General features: G+C 41.2%; 3 protein-coding genes across 4 annotated transcripts; 2 read left to right on the top strand and 1 right to left on the bottom strand.

Annotated features, from left to right (window-relative positions):
* Positions 1–174: 174 nt before the first annotated feature.
* hexb (hexosaminidase B (beta polypeptide)) lies at positions 175–6,894 on the top strand. 2 transcript variants are annotated; one of them, XM_070924115.1, is made up of 14 exons: positions 175–440; positions 600–751; positions 1,220–1,285; positions 1,994–2,040; positions 2,123–2,233; positions 2,319–2,420; positions 2,534–2,666; positions 2,771–2,951; positions 3,039–3,125; positions 3,220–3,292; positions 4,357–4,531; positions 5,704–5,794; positions 5,931–6,035; positions 6,561–6,894. In XM_070924115.1, the coding sequence occupies exons 1-14, from the start codon at positions 175–177 to the stop codon at positions 6,622–6,624; spliced, it is 1,653 nt and encodes a 550-aa protein (XP_070780216.1). In that variant the 3' UTR covers positions 6,625–6,894. The 2 variants fall into 2 exon arrangements, with proteins under 2 accessions (XP_070780216.1, XP_070780214.1); XM_070924113.1 differs by lacking the exon at positions 4,357–4,531 and adding an exon at positions 5,215–5,395.
* gfm2 (GTP dependent ribosome recycling factor mitochondrial 2) lies at positions 6,251–13,098 on the bottom strand. Its single transcript, XM_070924112.1, has 20 exons — positions 13,057–13,098; positions 12,894–12,978; positions 12,184–12,229; positions 12,002–12,099; positions 11,793–11,918; positions 11,548–11,636; positions 11,334–11,422; positions 11,187–11,247; positions 10,360–10,545; positions 10,200–10,280; positions 9,958–10,106; positions 9,025–9,165; positions 8,826–8,925; positions 8,550–8,736; positions 8,388–8,464; positions 8,163–8,301; positions 7,862–8,047; positions 7,615–7,730; positions 7,345–7,527; positions 6,251–7,250 (listed from the first exon to the last, which is right to left on the bottom strand). Exons 1-20 carry the CDS (start codon positions 13,096–13,098, stop codon positions 7,122–7,124), a joined length of 2,310 nt encoding a protein of 769 aa, XP_070780213.1. The 3' UTR covers positions 6,251–7,121.
* A 490-nt stretch (positions 13,099–13,588) lies between these two features.
* nsa2 (NSA2 ribosome biogenesis homolog (S. cerevisiae)) lies at positions 13,589–16,496 on the top strand. Its single transcript, XM_070924817.1, has 6 exons — positions 13,589–13,725; positions 14,656–14,843; positions 14,958–15,108; positions 15,282–15,461; positions 15,641–15,833; positions 16,193–16,496. Exons 1-6 carry the CDS (start codon positions 13,723–13,725, stop codon positions 16,258–16,260), a joined length of 783 nt encoding a protein of 260 aa, XP_070780918.1. The 5' UTR covers positions 13,589–13,722; the 3' UTR covers positions 16,261–16,496.
* The last annotated feature ends 1,107 nt before the right edge of the window (positions 16,497–17,603 follow it).

A 17,603-nucleotide genomic window follows, 5' to 3' on the forward strand; every position in this document is an offset into this window, starting at 1 on the left:
TTTAACTTCGCATGTCTAATAATCAATGAAGAAATGTGGGTCGCAGGTTGTAGTTCCCCTTTAAATCTTTGCACAAACTTTACTTCCGCATGAGAAGCCCCGCCCCGCTCACTCAACATAATAGTGCTGTCTGCTCACCAGGTCTTGTGACTCCATCTACTGTCTTCTGTCAACATGGTCACTACTGTGAAGTTCACACTACTGCTGCTGGCCCTGGCCTCCTGCCACGGGCTGCAGCACAACTACATCGATGAGGTCGAGGAGGAGGAGGCTGAGCGCGTCGTTCAGGCTTCAAAATATGGCTCTCTGTGGCCTCTGCCGCAGAAAGTGCAAATCTCAGAGGTTTCATTCAAGCTAATCAGCTCCAGCTTCAAAATTGTTGACGCCAAAGAGTCGTCAGCTGGCGCGAGCTGCAGCCTCCTGCAGGATGCGTACAGGAGGTAAGAAGATATATTTCATTCAGATAATAAATGTTCAGCCCGGTACGTGCCGTGTTTACTTTCTCTTTATCTGTCGGAGAAAACAAAACAGCCGTGCTGCATTCACGGACCTGTCACCGCGTGACAAACAGGGTTTCCCTTCGCTGTCTCTCTCAACAGGTATTATGAATACATGTTTGGCAGTGCTAAAAAGCAGGGGCTGAACAAAAGCAGGCGAACGGGCCCCTCTGAGCTGACAGAGCTGCAGGTGTGGATCACATCACCCGACTCTGAATGTGACGGTTTCCCCAGTGTGACTTCTGACGAGTCATGTGAGCCTCTTCTCTTCCTCATATCATCATGTGTATATATATATATGACATTCATTCTGGTGCTTTCAAAAAAACAATTTACTCAAGTAAACGCTTGATAGGTTCCAGTTTATGCTACTTTACACTTCAGAGGGAAATGTTGTACTTTTAAACTCACTCTATTTATTTAACTTTTGGACAGACAAAAACACACGGTGAGCTTATAAAATATGATGCACTGCTAAAGATTAAACTGCCCAACTTGGTTAACGCTCAACTAAACTACCAAACTGTAAACTGTACTCTGTTTGTAACAGAGTATTTTCATATTCTTTTATTGGTACTTTTACTTAAGAAAAGGATTTTGAGATTACCTGGACAGTAGATACCAGGATTACCCCCCCCCCCCCAGAGTGCTTAAGACCCTGACTTTAGTACCATGATAACCACCTGTAACAACACTGACAATGCAACTATTTGTGTCCACAGATGAACTGTCAGTGGATCAGCCATATGCTGTCCTGAAAGCACCGAAGGTCTGGGGAGCCCTGCATGGTAGGATTTGTTATTGTTTTTTTGCCCGTTATTGCACTATTTCAAAGCAAACTCTGCATTACTAACAATTATTTCCCTTCTCAAGTAATCAGTAGATTATAATTTCAAATATCACAATTCTGCAGAGCCCAAGATGATGCCTTTTTCAAAAGCTTGTTTTTTTGGAACAGTGGTCCAGGACCGAAAGATATTCAATTTACAATGATTGGAAAACAGAGAAACAGCAGAAAGTCCTCCAGATCTAAGGAGCTGGAATAATATTTCTCTCTTGCTAAAAGTTCAATTAGAAGATCATAAAAACATAAGTGTAAGAACATCTCGTTGTGGTTTTAATGCCTGGCAACCTCATGGCGACAACAAGACTAGGCTGTTTTTCACCTGTGTCTACTTTTTAAGCTAAGCTAATGTCTCCTGTCTGTAGCTTCATATTTAGCATACAGACATGAGAGTGGTATATGAGTATTTCCCAAAATGTCAAACGATTCTTTTAAATGATAAATGAATTATCAAAGCTGTTGTTGATCACATAATTATAATCACTTGTCGTCACTCCCTGCCACATGAAATTACAGTGTGTGTTTATTACTGGGGAACTTTGCTCACATATCTAGGGTGTGCTCAAGTTCAAGTGACACTAACCAAATTTCATAGTGCCATAAAAAAGAGTGTTTATTTTGCATTGCAACCTTTGTTTCCACTGTTCTTCAGGTCTGGAAACTTTCAGCCAGTTGATGTATGAAGATGAATATGGAGCTGTAAGTGAAAGACAATATGATTGTTTCAAATGAGGACATTTTTGTTGAATGGTTCAGGCTGATTTTAACTTTGTCTTTTCAGAAAAGCATCAATTCATCAACAATCAGTGACTTCCCCAGATTTGCACATAGAGGCATCTTACTGGACAGCTCTCGGCATTTCCTGCCCATTAAAGTCATCTTGGCTAATCTGGTACGCCTGTAAGATCATCTTATTTTGTTTTCTCATTTTTAATTTACTGTTTAAATAAACTTTTCCCTTTTGTTCATCCATACAGGAAACAATGGCGATGAACAAATTTAATGTTTTCCACTGGCACATCGTGGATGATCCTTCCTTCCCCTACCTGAGCCGAACGTTCCCACAGCTGAGCCAGCAGGTCAGTAAGTCTGGTTGTTGGTGTTAAATCTCAGCAAAGACGAGTTTTTTCATATTAGGACGTCGTGTTTGTCACAATCCACCAGACGAGCTTGTTCATTAAACTGTTCACAGGGAGCTTACCACCCGTACACACATGTGTATACACCCGCTGACGTGAAGATGGTGATTGAGTTTGCCCGTCTGAGAGGCATTCGCGTTATCCCGGAGTTTGACACTCCTGGACACACACAGTCTTGGGGCAAAGGTGAGTTTTTCTTTCAAGAACTACACGAAAGCACTCGGCAAGGAAGTATCTGAAAACCGTAACGCATGACTAAAACAATTCCACTCCACGTCTTTCCCTCTCAGGCCAGAAAGATCTGCTCACAACCTGTTACTCCGGCTCCAAACCCTCCGGCACCTTCGGACCAGTGAACCCCATCCTCAACACCACGTATGACTTCATGAACCAGTTCTTCAAGGAGGTCAGCACTGTGTTCCCTGATGCCTACGTTCACCTGGGAGGTGATGAGGTGGACTTCAGCTGCTGGTGAGACTGTGTACACGATGTACACTTCTCCTCAGCATCAAAGACTAGACGGCAGTTAATATTGGCTGCTATTTTTTTGCCCTGCAGGAAGTCCAACCCAGACATCCAGAAGTTCATGGACCAGCAAGGCTTCGGACAAGACTACAGCAAACTGGAATCATTCTATATCCAAAAGTGTGTTGCTCATTTTATACTAAAGTAGGTTGTTCTCTCTGTCCTACAAAAGGGAAAGAATTTGAATTTCTTTTTTCCTTTTTTGATCCAATAGACTCTTGGATATCGTCACCACCACCAAGAAAGGCTACATGATCTGGCAGGAGGTCTTTGACAACGGTGTTAAGGTAACTAAAGAGAAATAGTGTGTAATGCCATACAAATAAAGTTATTTCCATGTTAGCGTTAAGAATGTAGGACTTGTATATGCTAACTAGACCAAGATTTTGGGCAAAATTTTAAGCCATTTGTGTTTTTGTTTTTGTTTCTGTTATTAAAGGAATAGTTTGACATTTTGGGAAATAAGCTATATTAGCTTTCTTGTCGGAGGTTGGATGAAAACATCGATACACTCTCATGTCTGAATGCTAAATATGAAGCTACTGTCAGCAGCCGGTTAGCTTGGCGCAAAGACAAGAGATGGGGAAACAGCTAGCCTCTGTCCAAAGGTAAAAAAAATCTGCCTACCAGCACCTCTGAAGGAAATTAACTTCTTTAGTTTTATCTAAACATGTTGTGATTTTAAGGGGGAAAGTTACTGCGGCCGGCTAGCTAAGCTAGTCTTGTCATCGTGAAGTTGCCGGGCAACAAGCGGAGACACTGGAAGTCACTGCTCCCTGCCAAGAAATTGTTCAGCACATGAACCCCCATAAAACCACAACTTGTCATGGTTACACTTCATGTTTTCATTATTATTATTATTATTATTATTATTATACAGGAAAGGATTAATATTACAGATGTTAAAATGTGTTGCACTTAAACTTTTACAGCCGGTTCCTGTTCTGCAGCACAAAAAAGACAATCACATTACAATACAAAATAAAAACAGAAACAAGACAACATCAGAATGAGACTTACGTGGGTTAAGGAAGATCTGTGCGTTTTGATACACAAACAAGATATTATAATGTTAATCGGTGACCTTTAGAGGTGCTGGTAGGCAGATTTTGTTTTCTTTGGACAGAGCCAAACTAGCTGTTTATCCCCCTTTAAAGTGTGTGTGCTTAAGGCTGCTTATGTTAGCTTAATATTTAGCGATCAGTCATGAGTGGTATCAATTCTTATGTAACTCGCAGCTAGAATGCAAATAAACGTCTTCCCCAAAACGTCAAACTATTCCTTTAACCAAAACCAACAACTCGTGTGGTATTTAACCTAAGCACAGTAGCTTGGTCTGTAACTATTCCAGCTAAAGGCAGACACAGTAGTGCATGTGTGGATCGGCGGCGAGTCTAATGAGGAGATGGGCAAAGTGACAGCAGCAGGGTACACCACCATCCTCTCCGCCCCATGGTACCTAGATTACATTAGCTACGCACAGGACTGGCAGAAGTACTACAAGGTTGAGCCGCTCAACTTCAACGGTCAGTTTTCATAAAAATGACGTCTTATGTGGAATAAATTTATTTGGTGGAAGAAAGCTCTGATTTGGGCCTGGTTTTAATGAGGCAAAAAAGAAATCTGGATTTTGTTCAACAGGCTTACGCTTGAAAACTGCACAGTTGTGACAAGGAGAGAGAGAGAGAGTCAGAGACAGACCTGAAGTGAAGATGAGGCAGTGCGGTTGGTGGATTCAGAAGTTGTTTCTTTAGTGGATTGATGTAGTTCACCGCTGTGGAGGACCAATCCTGGTGTATTTGAAATGATAAACTAAATACTCTAATGAAATGAGAAGTAAATAATGCCTAAACAATGTGGCATAGCAAGAAGGTACACACCTTGTCTTCGGTGTCCTGGGTTCAAATCCCCCAGCCAGGGGAAAATAAGTCAGGTTTGCTCCTCCATAAACCTGGACCAAGACGAAAGTTGGACTGAACCTTTTTCTGATTTCCAGACACTTCCTTAAAACGTTACCATGCAGATTATGTGACCTCGCAGATAGTTCAAAATGAATATAAGCCGAAGTAAAAACACAAGACGCATCAATGTCTTAAATGGACTTGAAATAATAGAAGGCTCGGACATTTTCGTCTTCGCCCCCCCCTCCCCATTATTTCTTTTTCTTATCTTGCTGATACTGATATTTGTGTGTATGTGTGCTGTGTAGCTGAAACCAGACACACTTATCCACGTTTGGAAAGGAAACCAGCAGCAATACCAGAATGAGATGGAAAAAGTTACATCATCAGGGTACCAGACCCTGCTGTCCACTCCCTGGTACCTGAACCGTATCTCCTACGGCCAGGACTGGCAGGGCCATTACAAGGCCGACCCGCAGGATTTCAAGGGTTTGTTGGGACTTTGCCTCGCTCTTATGATTCTGTTTTATTGTTCTGTTGTTGGTCTGACTGACTGAGATTTTATTAGCAGTATTGTTGACTCTTGACACAGTGTCATGTCAGGAAGTTGTTTGTCACTCCTGTGCAAATATGTGTAAGCCTGTCGAATGAACAGAGGGGAAAATATCTTAATATTTCACTGTCAGAGGGGAGAAAATTACTATATAATTGTAATACAGTTAAATGAAAAGTGTTCTTTCATTTATCGCTCGAGTCCAGTGGAGCCTGATCTCATCAAATATTACATTTTAAAACAGGAACTGAAGAACAAAAGAAGCTTGTGATTGGTGGAGAAGCCTGTTTGTGGGGAGAGTATGTGGACGCCACCAACCTGACGCCCAGACTCTGGTATGGCTCATGTGATTCCTCAAACTCAAACTCATTAGAAAATAAATGTGTTGTGAACCTTGACACATCACATGACTGTAGACAGATTTTTTATTTTTATTTTTATTATTCTTTTCTTCTCTTCGGCCTCTCGCAGGCCTCGTGCCAGTGCTGTGGCAGAGCGGCTGTGGAGCGCCAAGGATGTGACGGACATCAACGATGCCTTCAACAGACTGTCTGTGCACCGCTGTCGTATGGTGGAGTAAGTATCTGAAGTCTGTTTAAACTTTTTACTTGCATCTACCTCAGTAACCGTGTCCAAATGCTATTTTATCTATACCAGAGGTTTCCAACTAGAATCCCCATCAGGGGTCGCTAAAGCTCCACGAGCCCTCGTGATTTTAAGGGTGTAAGAATTTTTATATATAAAGTATAATATACATGCACTTTAATTAATTTCTTTGAAGAAGACAACTGAATTTAAGTTTTTTTTTTTTAGTTTTGGTTTTTTTTTAAATAAGCGTTTTAAAGTTTATTTATTTATGATAAAGCCAGGCTACTTGGACTAATAAAAACGTATGTATGATAGTGAAATTCAGAAAATCATAATACGGACAAACAACTTTTGGGGGGGTTCATCAGTGTATGTACAATGATGAAATAGGTTGGGAACCACTGATAATATAATATACTATAATTAACACACTCTTGTTAGAAAGGCTCCTAATTTAATGTAAAACACACTGTATGAAACATTCATCTTCTCAACCATCTTTTCCGATCTAAGGCGCGGGATCCCAGCTGAGCCGTTGTTTTCCAGCTACTGTCCCCGTGAATACAGAGGTATCTGAAAGGTTGGCCATGGGAACAGAAAAGGGAAAAGGAAGCCAATCCATAAACTATCAGCTCAATGCTTGTATTTTAAACTGAGAAATCAAATGCTAAGATGTCTTTGTAGAGATGTCGCTGTACTGCTCTTGAGACACATCATCCTTTTTAAATCTGCTCCACCACAGAACTGTCAATCACATCTAATGTCATAAACATCTTGAATTTATGAATGCACTCTGTTTTTTATGAATGTTTGTATAATTGATTGTGAATAAAATGTTGACATTTTAGATGCTAGTCGGGTGTTTCATATATAAAAAAGGGTATGACTTATTGAGTTATTTGTATGGTCCTTCGGTTAATATTTACACTATAAATAGCATTTTACTCAGGCTACTGTCAGTAGTCAAGTCTGACGTTGAAGTCCTGGAAAAGTCAGTTTGGGTATTAGCTGTTCCTCTGTCTCAGAAGGCCAGTGGTCCCATTGCTGAACAGTTTCAGTGTTGAGAACAACAGATCACAGCAGACCAGCCATTCTTTTAAGGAGGGTGTTCTGGTCCTGGGGGTTCATGGCGTCGTAGGTGTCCAGTTCCAGGGAGAAGGTGGCGTTGCCGGATGTCAGTGTTCGCAGGATGGTGGAATAGCCCTTTAGAAGGAAAACCAGTATGAATAGTAAATAATTGTCAGGGTGACCCATAAACCAAAAACTGCAGACCAAATGGTTTTGGACGTGATCTCACCATCATCTCAGCCAGGGGCACAGTTGCTAGCAGCACCTTGTTGTCGTGACGACTCTGGATATCTCGGACGGTCCCTCGTCTTTGGGCCAAGTCCCCCAGCACAGTGCTAAGGTGTTCCTCCCCGACAGTCACCTCCAGTGACATCACTGGCTCCAGGACCTGACCTCCTGCAAGATTCAGGGCCTGCGTCCAAGGAAACACAACTGTGGCTCATCTTTTTAAATGATCCTGTGGTTTACAGTTAGGACATAGGAAGCCACAGTGGTTTACCTTATGCATGCAGCGGGACACACAGGCGGATACCATGGCAGGAGACGTTCCTGGTTCCATGTTGACACCTTGGATCAGTGTAGATACACCCAGCAAAGGATAACCTAGCAATGGACCTACAGGTGGAAGCAGGCATTGAAAACTAATTACACTGCAGAGGGCCCAGTTAACTTCTTCAATAACACAATCTGGCAATAAAGACAGGACATGTTTGCAAGAGAAGAAATAAGTTTTGTTTCAACGAAACCTTGAAGATATGAGCTGTGTACTCCGTTCTCCACTGCCTCTTTCATTTCTTGTGATAACTGCCCCCCCAATTCTTCTGTGAAAGCTAATTCGCATGAACCACCCGCAGAGAAGATGTCCACAGGTCTGACGGCCAGCTCCACTGTCGCAACATGCCGTCTCTCCCCAACAGTACGGTCCAGCAGGTCTACATCATAAGATAAGCAGGAAAATTCACACAGGAACAAAAATTGGGACAAGTACAAGAATTATTTCTTTCCCAGCCATCACCTAATGCACAGATTAAGAAATGTGTGTTGTACCTGTAGTAGAGACGTCATGGAGAATAGTCTCCCTGTAAGCCACCTGTAGTGGTCCAAGGTGAGTCTCGATGCCATACTCTCTTCTGATTCGATCATGGATGATGTCGATGTGCAGCTCTCCCATCCCACACAAAATGGTCTGAGGATGGAGAGCGACAGACGTGTTTGACTCATTGTGGCAGATGCTCTGACTAAAAGTCCTGGCTAATCAAATTATGGTATTACCTGGCCAGAGTCAGAGTCAACCCTGACCTTAAGACTGGGGTCTTCTCTCTGGAGACAGTTGAGTGCATTCTCAAGATCTTTCAGGTGAAAAAAAATACAATGTGTGAGTGACAATAAGTTAACTTGAGCATGTGTAGCAAAGCTAGAATTACTGTCACTGACCAGCCTGTTTGGCCATGGTGGGCGGTTCTATGGTGCAGAAGAAGACGGGGTCAGGGACCTCCACCCCTGAAAGGACCACGTTGGCATGTTCCCCATGCTTCTTTCCCGCCCCACCATCATTTTGGGCTCTGCGGGCTGCAGCTGCTGCTGAAGCCTTAGATGAAACGATGGTGTCCCCTGTGACTGTCTTCAGTGAAAGTGAAAAACATAAATATCCCTTTTTGAGGGGAACATCTTTAAAATAGTAAATATGGAATATGATGTATGATGCTCTACCTGCTTCAGTCCTACAGTCAGAGCGATGTTTCCCGCCGTCATCGAGGGGATTTCTACATGCTGATCAGCAAACGGCACCAGCAGCCGGCTCATCCTCTCACTACACACAACATGATACAAAAAAGGTTTTGGCATATCATGATAATGGTTTGGGTCAAAATTGATTGGTAAGTCAGAGGTCAGAGATCAGGGCACGTACATGCTGTTCCTGTTGATGTTGTGGACAGCAGTCTGTGCTTTCAGAGTACCAGAGTAAATCCTAAGAAAGACCAGAGGACCTCGCTGCTTGTCGTGGAGAACCTTGAAGGCCAGAGCACATAAGTCGTCCTTGTACCACCTCCTGCAGGATGATGAAGGATGAACAGAGCTTATGGTCTGACAACAATGAACAACTGTACATAGAAACATATTTTCACAATAGCATGGAATATTCATTGAAGGACATGATTTGAATTTTTGCTCATTAATTGTGACAATCTACTTGTGCATAGCAATAGAATATATTTGCAAATCGGTTTTGCACAACTTCTAAGCTTCATTCAGACCAATTCATCTCCATGTGACATGGAAAACTACTCCACAGACCTCAAATTGATTCAGTATATGAGAGGCAGGTAATCACATTTAACAAAGTTGTATTAAAGATCACAAACTTCAGCCTATAAACTTTACTTACAGTCATCATTTAAATATTCAAAAACACAATAGTGGAAATGAGACAGACGTGTGTCTTAATCTCTACTCACTTCTTCTTTGTGCATTTTCCTCTCCAAAATAAACCTTCTTAACAATGGCTGACATTCTCTGTGGCTAAATTCAATCCCAACCCAGTGAATAGACAAAGAAAGATTATTTTCTTTTTAACAGTCCATAAAATTAAATTGAAGCAGAAAATAAAGCCTGACTTTACCAAATTGCAGCTTAGGATAATCACCCTCTTCCCAACTAGGAGTGCCTCAAAGCTGTGGTTGTTTCAATACTTATTTTGTCAAACAAAACACAAAGAACAAAAAGGCAACGTATAATATGATAAAAGCTATGACAAAAGCTCCAATCATGCTGGAGTCATCCTTTAAATCAGCGTCATAACAGTTCTGGCCTGAGTCGGTTATAGGTTAAAGAATTCACTCACACCAGGTCATGGTGCCGTTCATTGGGGGCAGGCAGGTAGGCAGTGATGGCGTCTAAAAGAGGCTGAACACCTTTGTTCCTCAAAGAGCTCCCACAGAGTACTGGGACGCCTTTACGGGCCAGAGTCACCCGCCGCACAGCCTCCTGTAGCTGGGGACATAGAAACACTGTTTACTCTGTATTCACACGGAACTGTTCTACTTCATAGGCGAATATTGTGGTACAATGCAATACAACACTTACTTTGATGGAGGGAACGGCATCAAAATTGTCAATAAAATCAGTCAGCAGCAGTTCAGCAAACTGATCATCCAGATCAGCAACCTGTGATTGAGAACAGAAATATAAACTGGAGAAGAAATCTGGAATCTGTCAACATTGCTGTAAATGTTATGACATGTACCTGCTCAATTAAAGCTGTTCTGGCCTCATTGACCTCCTGCAGGAGTTCTGGCTCATCAGACTCGTCAAGAGGTTTGCTTTCAAACATCCGTCCGTCATCTCCCATAGATCGCAGCTTCCATATCAGCTTCTGATTGGTTAACAAGTCAACCACTCCTGAGAAGTTTTTTCCACTGCCGACAGGAACCTGTGAAACAGGATGGCTCTCCATGAGACAACTAAATGACACGGTGACAAACAGTACTCCCGTCAGGATTTAGGTATTCTTTCTTTGTATAGTTAGTTTTACGAGTGAGTCATTACAAATTATACAGTAATAAAAATGTTTTGACTCATTTGACTTATTATTAATTATAATGCTTTTTGCAACTTGTGCTGTAAACCACTTATCAGCTTTATGCACCTGTGTTTTTATCAGTACAAGTTCAAGTTGTTTTATGCGCAAGAATTACAGTGAGGCAGTCATAAGCAATAAAATGCTTAATTAATTCTCAGGCTTGCTCCAATGCTCAAACAATATGTATAAAAAGAAAATCATGCAAGGAAAAAAGAATATCTAAGACATAAAATAGTGCAGAAGTTAAAATATAGGAAAAGAAAACATATAAAATAAATATAATACAATCAAATAAAATATAATACTGTGGTAGGCAGGTGTGCGGTACTGATAAAATGAATAAACTATAATATAGACAGGTCATGGACAGTAATGGCTACTTAAATGCAACTTCAGTACTTATTTCAGTCATTACAAAGTGTTGTAAGGTTTATAGTTTCATCAAGAGAGTCACATTTTCTCTCATTCTTGCTGTTTTTCTAAAGGCCTACCTGCAGGAGGACTGGGTTGGCTTTCAACTTCTGTCTTATGCTCTCAATGGAGAAACTTAGGCTGAGAGAAAGAAGTTAATTTCCAGTTAATTTTAGAAAAAATACGAAAAATAAACTCATATATGGCCGGACTGTTTGGTCACTCACTTTGCTGCAGGCTTATCCATCTTATTCAGGAAACAAACACAGGGAACATGGTGCTTCTCTGCTTGTCTCCACACGGTCAGAGTCTGAGCCTGTCGGTGTTTTCAAGGCAACAGATGTGACAGATGTGTGTACACTGTGTTCAGAGTGTAACCTGTTATGTAACACAACAAATGTTTAAATTAAGAAAGAAGCAGACAGAAAGCAGTGGGCTAACCTCAACACCGGCAGAAGCATCAAAGACTGCAACAGCCCCATCAAGAACACGAAGTGCCCGCTCTACCTCAAGAGTGAAGTCAACATGTCCTGTAATCACACACACGCACACACACACACACACACACACACACACACACACACACACACACACACACACACACACACATAGACAGACAGACGTGAGTGGCTGCTCCTTCTCATTTCCATTGGAATGTTTTATTCTCACAGGGATGCTATTTCTACCTGGGGTGTCTATAAGATTTATTCTATGACTTCTCCAATCAAACGTGACCGCCGCCGATTGTATGGTGATGCCACGCTCCCTCTCTTGAGCCATAAAATCTGTGACTGTATCCCCGTCGTCCACATCTGAAAGCAACGGAGTAACAGGAATAAATGAAGGAGACAGAAACAAACAGGTAATACAGAATTACATCTTGGTTTTTACACACCTCCTAGTGCTCTCGTATAGCCAGAGTAATAAAGCATCCTTTCCGTGGTTGTTGTCTTTCCTGCGTCAATGTGGGCCATGATGCCGATGTTTCGGATCCTGCAGATAGTTAACACGGAGCCTAGAGCACAGCTGGATCCAGAGAACATTTCAAAGCACTGACTGCAGCATGCAATTACTTACTTGGATATATCAGGGTTGACCACAGCCCGCAAGGATTTGACATCATCTATGACAGAGAACATGAGGTACAATAATGATGGTCTGACTGAATCAGTGGTGCTGTATGTAAGTTTCTATGACTGACTTGTTCAGAAAAGCCCAAAGTGAATTTTCAAAACTGCCTGTGTAGTTCAAACATCCCCAAAAAGCATATGTTGAGTTTCGAACTTCATTCCCATTTCCAAAAGAAATTCCATTTGGTAGCTGTTCTGGAGCTTTCAACCATATCACATGATCTTCATTAGCGGATGCTCTTCTGATGACTGACATGTTCTTCTTCAGATTGAACTTCTCATAAGTGCTCAGCAGAAAAGGGGGAAATTTGAAACTCTACATTTCCATGACAACGGGTCAACCTCCATCTGCTGATGAAGATCATGTGATATGATCAGAAGCTCAGCTAATAAATGGACCCTGCGGTGGTGAGTGTTTTGTTTGTTTTGTCAACAACATATATGATTTATAATGAAGAAGTGAGGAAAATCCATAAAACTGTAAAACTCTTTTTTTTTTACTTGATAAATGACTAACCCCAGTAATTTTGAAATAGTATGAAATACATAAATAAATAAGTAGTTTTCTGTTGCTTGACCAATCAATTAGTCAACGAATTAAGGCATGTTAGTCAGCATTGGTTAATCATAACGGATCTAGTTCTGAAAACAACGTACCTGGAAGAAAGCTGTAATGTCTTTTTACATGACGGCTCACTCTACATCTGCAGCACTGGAGCCCAGCAGTTAATAAATACCTTCCCTGTGAATGACAACGACTCTGTTTTACAGTTAACATGATATCAACATAAGGTGTCACTGCCTGCAAATTATATCTTACCCAAATCATCGTGCTAAATGTCGGAAAGGCTCTAACCCGCATCTTTAATATCTGTTTATCTTCCAAGCTTTTTCCTCAGAATCATTCTGAGATTTTGTCAATGTCAGCCAACTTGTTACGGCTACACCATAACAATATAAAGGAGACGTGTAGCTATAACCAGCAGATAAACGCTAAATTCATCCCAGACTAAAGCATTACAATGTCCTACAAAACAACATAATCTAGCTATACAGCTGGCAAATGTCACGCTTTCATAAGGCACAGCTCCAAAATACATCCCTAGAAACAAGCGTGTGTGGTTTATATTTCCGGGCACGAAAACAAAATTGGTCCCGTCAATATCAACGATTATAAAAGTGTTTGATAAACGTACATAAAGTTTTTCATCACTTCTTTACACAATATCTATTTAAAAAACATCGTATTTTGTCTTTAATACGGTTCAGTGTCACAGTAAACTTTTGCTAAGCCGAAGCCGTTCATATTAAACCAACGGACAAACCGTCACGTCAGGATGACGTACTTCCTCTAAATATCGGCTACGGGGAAAACAACATCGAAACGACCCCAGCCTCAAGCAAAAAACTCCAAATATTCTGCGTTTTTACCAACTGATACCACCTGCGACGTATTCACTGTAACACTTAAGTCCTTGCACACAAAATGGTAAGAAGGCAGCCGTTTTTAATTGTATTATTTTACTTTTATCAGGCGGTTTAACAGGTTAGCATATTGTGCTAGCATTAGCTTTAGTTCACATGTGGCGGGGTGACGTGCTGCTCTGGTCTGGTGTTGTGTACAGTGTTAATATTGAAATCAGTTGACCTCCACTTACTAAGATGCAGTTGAAATAATAGGTGTATGAGCATGAAATATATTTGAGAAACTTTACTTTACTTTTTAGTTTACTTGTTTGCCACCCATATGGTGTGCTCCTCAGTCCTATACGTCTGAACGGTGTAGATGTCATTGGTGTGCCCAGTCAGTTAGTTATGGATTGATATGTCGCTAGGTTTTCCCTTTAATTATGAGATTTAAATTTACTTGCTCGACCAGTGATGATCTAGCTCAGTTGTTTTGTACGAGCTACTGGCATCCGTGTTCCACACGAATAAACGAGGAATGGATAGATTTAGGGCTGCAATTAGTTTCATTCTTAAGTAATCCTCCATTGCATGGTTTCTTAGAGTCGAAATTGCTTGCTATTAATTAACTATACGTTGTAGATAAGTTGTCAAATTCATAACTTATCCACTTATCTAGCTCTATTTTTAGTTAGTGGGAATATGCCAGTTTAAATCATGAAAACTTCTAAAAATCAATGCAACATATAAGGGCCACTGTAGGAGTCCTGTTTGTTACATAATCTATCCAGAGGTTGAATGTAAAATTTGCAAATACAGAGCAACTCGTTGGACGTCCACCATTAAGCAGGCTGTTAGGACGTATTGGAGTGTCTACACTGTATGCAGCATCCTGTGGGGTAATTGGAAAATTGGAAACTGTAGATTTCTGCACCAAATCAAACCTGTGCATTTATCAGACTTCATAATGAAGTTGAATTGAATCTATTATTATTTGCCTTTTCCCTTATAGCCCCAGAACGAGCACATTGAGTTACACCGGAAGCGGCATGGCTACCGTCTGGACCACCATGAAAAGAAAAGGAAGAAGGAGAGCCGTGAGGCCCATGAGAGGTCCCACAAAGCAAGGAAGCTGATTGGTTTGAAGGCCAAACTGTACCACAAACAGAGACATGCAGAGAAGATCCAGATGAAGAAGACGTGAGTATAGACAGAGAAAACCTGGGGTTGTTTTTATAAATGCTGGCTGTTTTAGCAAACCATGAAAACTAGGCTCAATTAACAGCCAAACAATTCTGATTTGTATCTTTGCAGCATCAAAATGCATGAACAGAGGAAGACCAAGCAGAAGAACGACGATAAGACCCCAGAGGGAGCAGTGCCAGCCTACCTGTTGGACAGAGAGGGACAGTCCCGTGCTAAGGTCCTCTCCAACATGATCAAACAGAAGAGGAAAGAGAAGGCTGTAAGTACCAGCTGAAATCTGCTTGTCTGTGGTTGTCTAGTAACATGCCACAGTAAAGATTTCCTGCTTTTATGCAAAACATATCTTTCACTCGTTCATTTTATGGTAGTGATATAAATGTGTGGAAATAATGTCATTGGTTTCTAAACACAAATGTGTAATGTTTTCTGCAGGGCAAATGGGAGGTTCCCTTGCCAAAGGTGCGTGCCCAAGGAGAGACCGAAGTGCTTAAAGTCATCAAAACTGGAAAGAGACAAAAGAAAGCCTGGAAGAGAATGGTCACCAAAGTTTGCTTTGTCGGCGACGGCTTCACCCGCAAACCTCCAAAATATGAGCGTTTCATCAGACCCATGGTAAGATCGCAGTATAGTTTCAGTTGAAATGTTTTATATGTCGTGTTACATTCTACACTGATCTGTAACGCTGTTTCTTCTCGTGCAGTCAGGATTCATATTGAAGTTGAATTGTGCATTTCTGTTTTAAATGAAGTGCCTGACTCCTAAATGACCTCCCTCTCTTTACTCTACTTCAGGGTTTGCGTTTTAAGAAGGCTCATGTCACACATCCAGAGCTGAAGGCTACATTCTGCCTTCCCATCCTCGGAGTGAAGAAGAACCCCTCCTCACCCCTTTACACTTCTCTGGGAGTCATCACAAAGGGAACAGTCGTAGAGGTCAATGTCAGCGAGCTGGGCTTGGTCACACAAGGAGGAAAGGTTATCTGGGGTGAGTGCTCAATTTTGTGTGAATCCATAAATCCATTGCTCATTGTATTAACATGCTCGGCAGTAATGTGTCTATTAACTTCTTTTAGAAACAATTCAGAAACATCTGTAAACAATAAATCCAGCTTCCATTTTAAAGGGTTAATTCGGCAAGATATTGCCGTAGAAACCTAGTAAATGTTATCTGTAACTGGGTAAAATGTGCACATACATGTGCACGACCCCCAGATGTTGGAAATAACATCAAAATAAAGGTGTTGAAGGAATAGAATCATGTTGTGATCAATTCTAAGGTCTGCAAAACATTTTTAATGTGGTATGTGATCATGTTGTAACTAAAATATTTCTTTTACTTGCCAGGTAAATATGCCCAGGTGACGAATAACCCAGAGAACGATGGCTGCATTAATGCAGTCCTGCTGGTATAAGACTCTTGACCTTTTCTACAGACTCTGCCTGGTAACTCTGAATTTACATGAGGAGTGTTGATGACAACAAAGAACACAACAAGCAATGGGCTTCAAATGACGGGACCGCTGAGAAGATCGCTGATGCTGCACTTGGCAACACAGTTTTTCTAACAGAATGACCCTCAAAGGAAAATAAAATGGGGTGATTACTGTGTAAAATGTGATATAAATAAACGTAATATGACACCAGATTATTTTTGGACTTTTGTCCTTTGCTTACTTGTAAAATACACCATATAACTAAGCTAGCTATTTCCCCCTGAAACCAGCAACACAGACCCCTGCTGATATCCTGATGGTTCAGAGATGTGTTAAAGAAAGGGCACTAAGAAAAACTGGGCTTATTGTGAAGAGCTTGGGTTGAGTGATCCTAACAGTGAACCATGAAGTCAACTCATTGTTAATGTAATCAGACTAATTTATGGCTGGTTGAATTAAGTCTATTCATAAGTGTTCATGAACACGGACCTGGAAGACATTAAGCATGTATCTAACAGGGAAGCTGCTTTGTTCACGGCAACGGAGCGGCACATAGTAAACATGACATGAAAAGTGAAATGACAAAAAAAGGCCAAAACCACCGTAAACAAAAGGATTCTGTCTATGTTCTAGACAAACATACAATAAATGTGACCATACATTTTGTAGTTTTTGTTACCAGCACCTCAGGTAGTAGATACAAACATGGCCAAACAAGTATCATATTAAGTTAAATACAAATGTATGCCTTTTAATAGAGATCTAAAAATGGTATAAATTAAGAGAGTTTTTAAAACATCATGCAGAGGTACAAAGAGGCCAGAGAGCCTCCACCTGAACTGTCAGGTCACTTAGTAAAGACTGAACATATTCCACTTTAGGCAGCAGTCTGGCAATAATCGGAAGTAGTCTGAACAGCTTGTTTAGATGTTCGAGTAGAGGGTGCTCTTAGGGTGGACGCAGTACATCAGCATTTACCCGGATTACTGTAATGATCTTCTAAAATGTTTACTGTAATCTATTATTTTCATAGAAAACCACAGCTCACAACAGGAGTCTTAACGGCACTTGTCTTTCCCAACAAGCTTCTTCCTCTTCCTTCCCGTGTCATTGTGTGCACTGCGCTGTGTTGTTTGAGGGAGAAAATGGCGGGAAGCAGTTTACAATAAATGTTGTAGCTTCTAAAAACACAGGACATCTGGAGCAGCAGATTAAATGTTGGTGGGCTGCAGATTTCCTCAGGTCATTGATGGATCAAAAGCAAACCGACTACCGATTTGTGAAACAGGCCGCAGACCTGGGGCCAGGCTGAGCACACAGCT

This window comes from Enoplosus armatus, chromosome 18 (genome assembly GCF_043641665.1).
Source record: "Enoplosus armatus isolate fEnoArm2 chromosome 18, fEnoArm2.hap1, whole genome shotgun sequence".
NCBI lineage: Eukaryota > Metazoa > Chordata > Actinopteri > Centrarchiformes > Enoplosidae > Enoplosus > Enoplosus armatus.

Coding starts and splice junctions, on each gene's coding strand:
- gfm2 (XM_070924112.1), bottom strand. CDS start 13,098: ATGCGGGTTAGAGCCTTTCCGACATTTAGCACGATGATTTGG. Junction 8,926..9,024: donor AACATCAACAGGAACAGCAT/GTACGTGCCCTG, acceptor TGTTGTGTGTAG/TGAGAGGATGAGCCGGCTGC. Junction 8,302..8,387: donor TTGACTCTGACTCTGGCCAG/GTAATACCATAA, acceptor CTCCATCCTCAG/ACCATTTTGTGTGGGATGGG.
- nsa2 (XM_070924817.1), top strand. Junction 15,109..15,281: donor AGAAGAGGAAAGAGAAGGCT/GTAAGTACCAGC, acceptor TGTTTTCTGCAG/GGCAAATGGGAGGTTCCCTT. Junction 15,462..15,640: donor AGCGTTTCATCAGACCCATG/GTAAGATCGCAG, acceptor ACTCTACTTCAG/GGTTTGCGTTTTAAGAAGGC.
- hexb (XM_070924113.1), top strand. CDS start 175: ATGGTCACTACTGTGAAGTTCACACTACTGCTGCTGGCCCTGGCCTCC. Junction 2,952..3,038: donor GAGGTGGACTTCAGCTGCTG/GTGAGACTGTGT, acceptor TTTGCCCTGCAG/GAAGTCCAACCCAGACATCC. Junction 5,795..5,930: donor AACCTGACGCCCAGACTCTG/GTATGGCTCATG, acceptor GGCCTCTCGCAG/GCCTCGTGCCAGTGCTGTGG.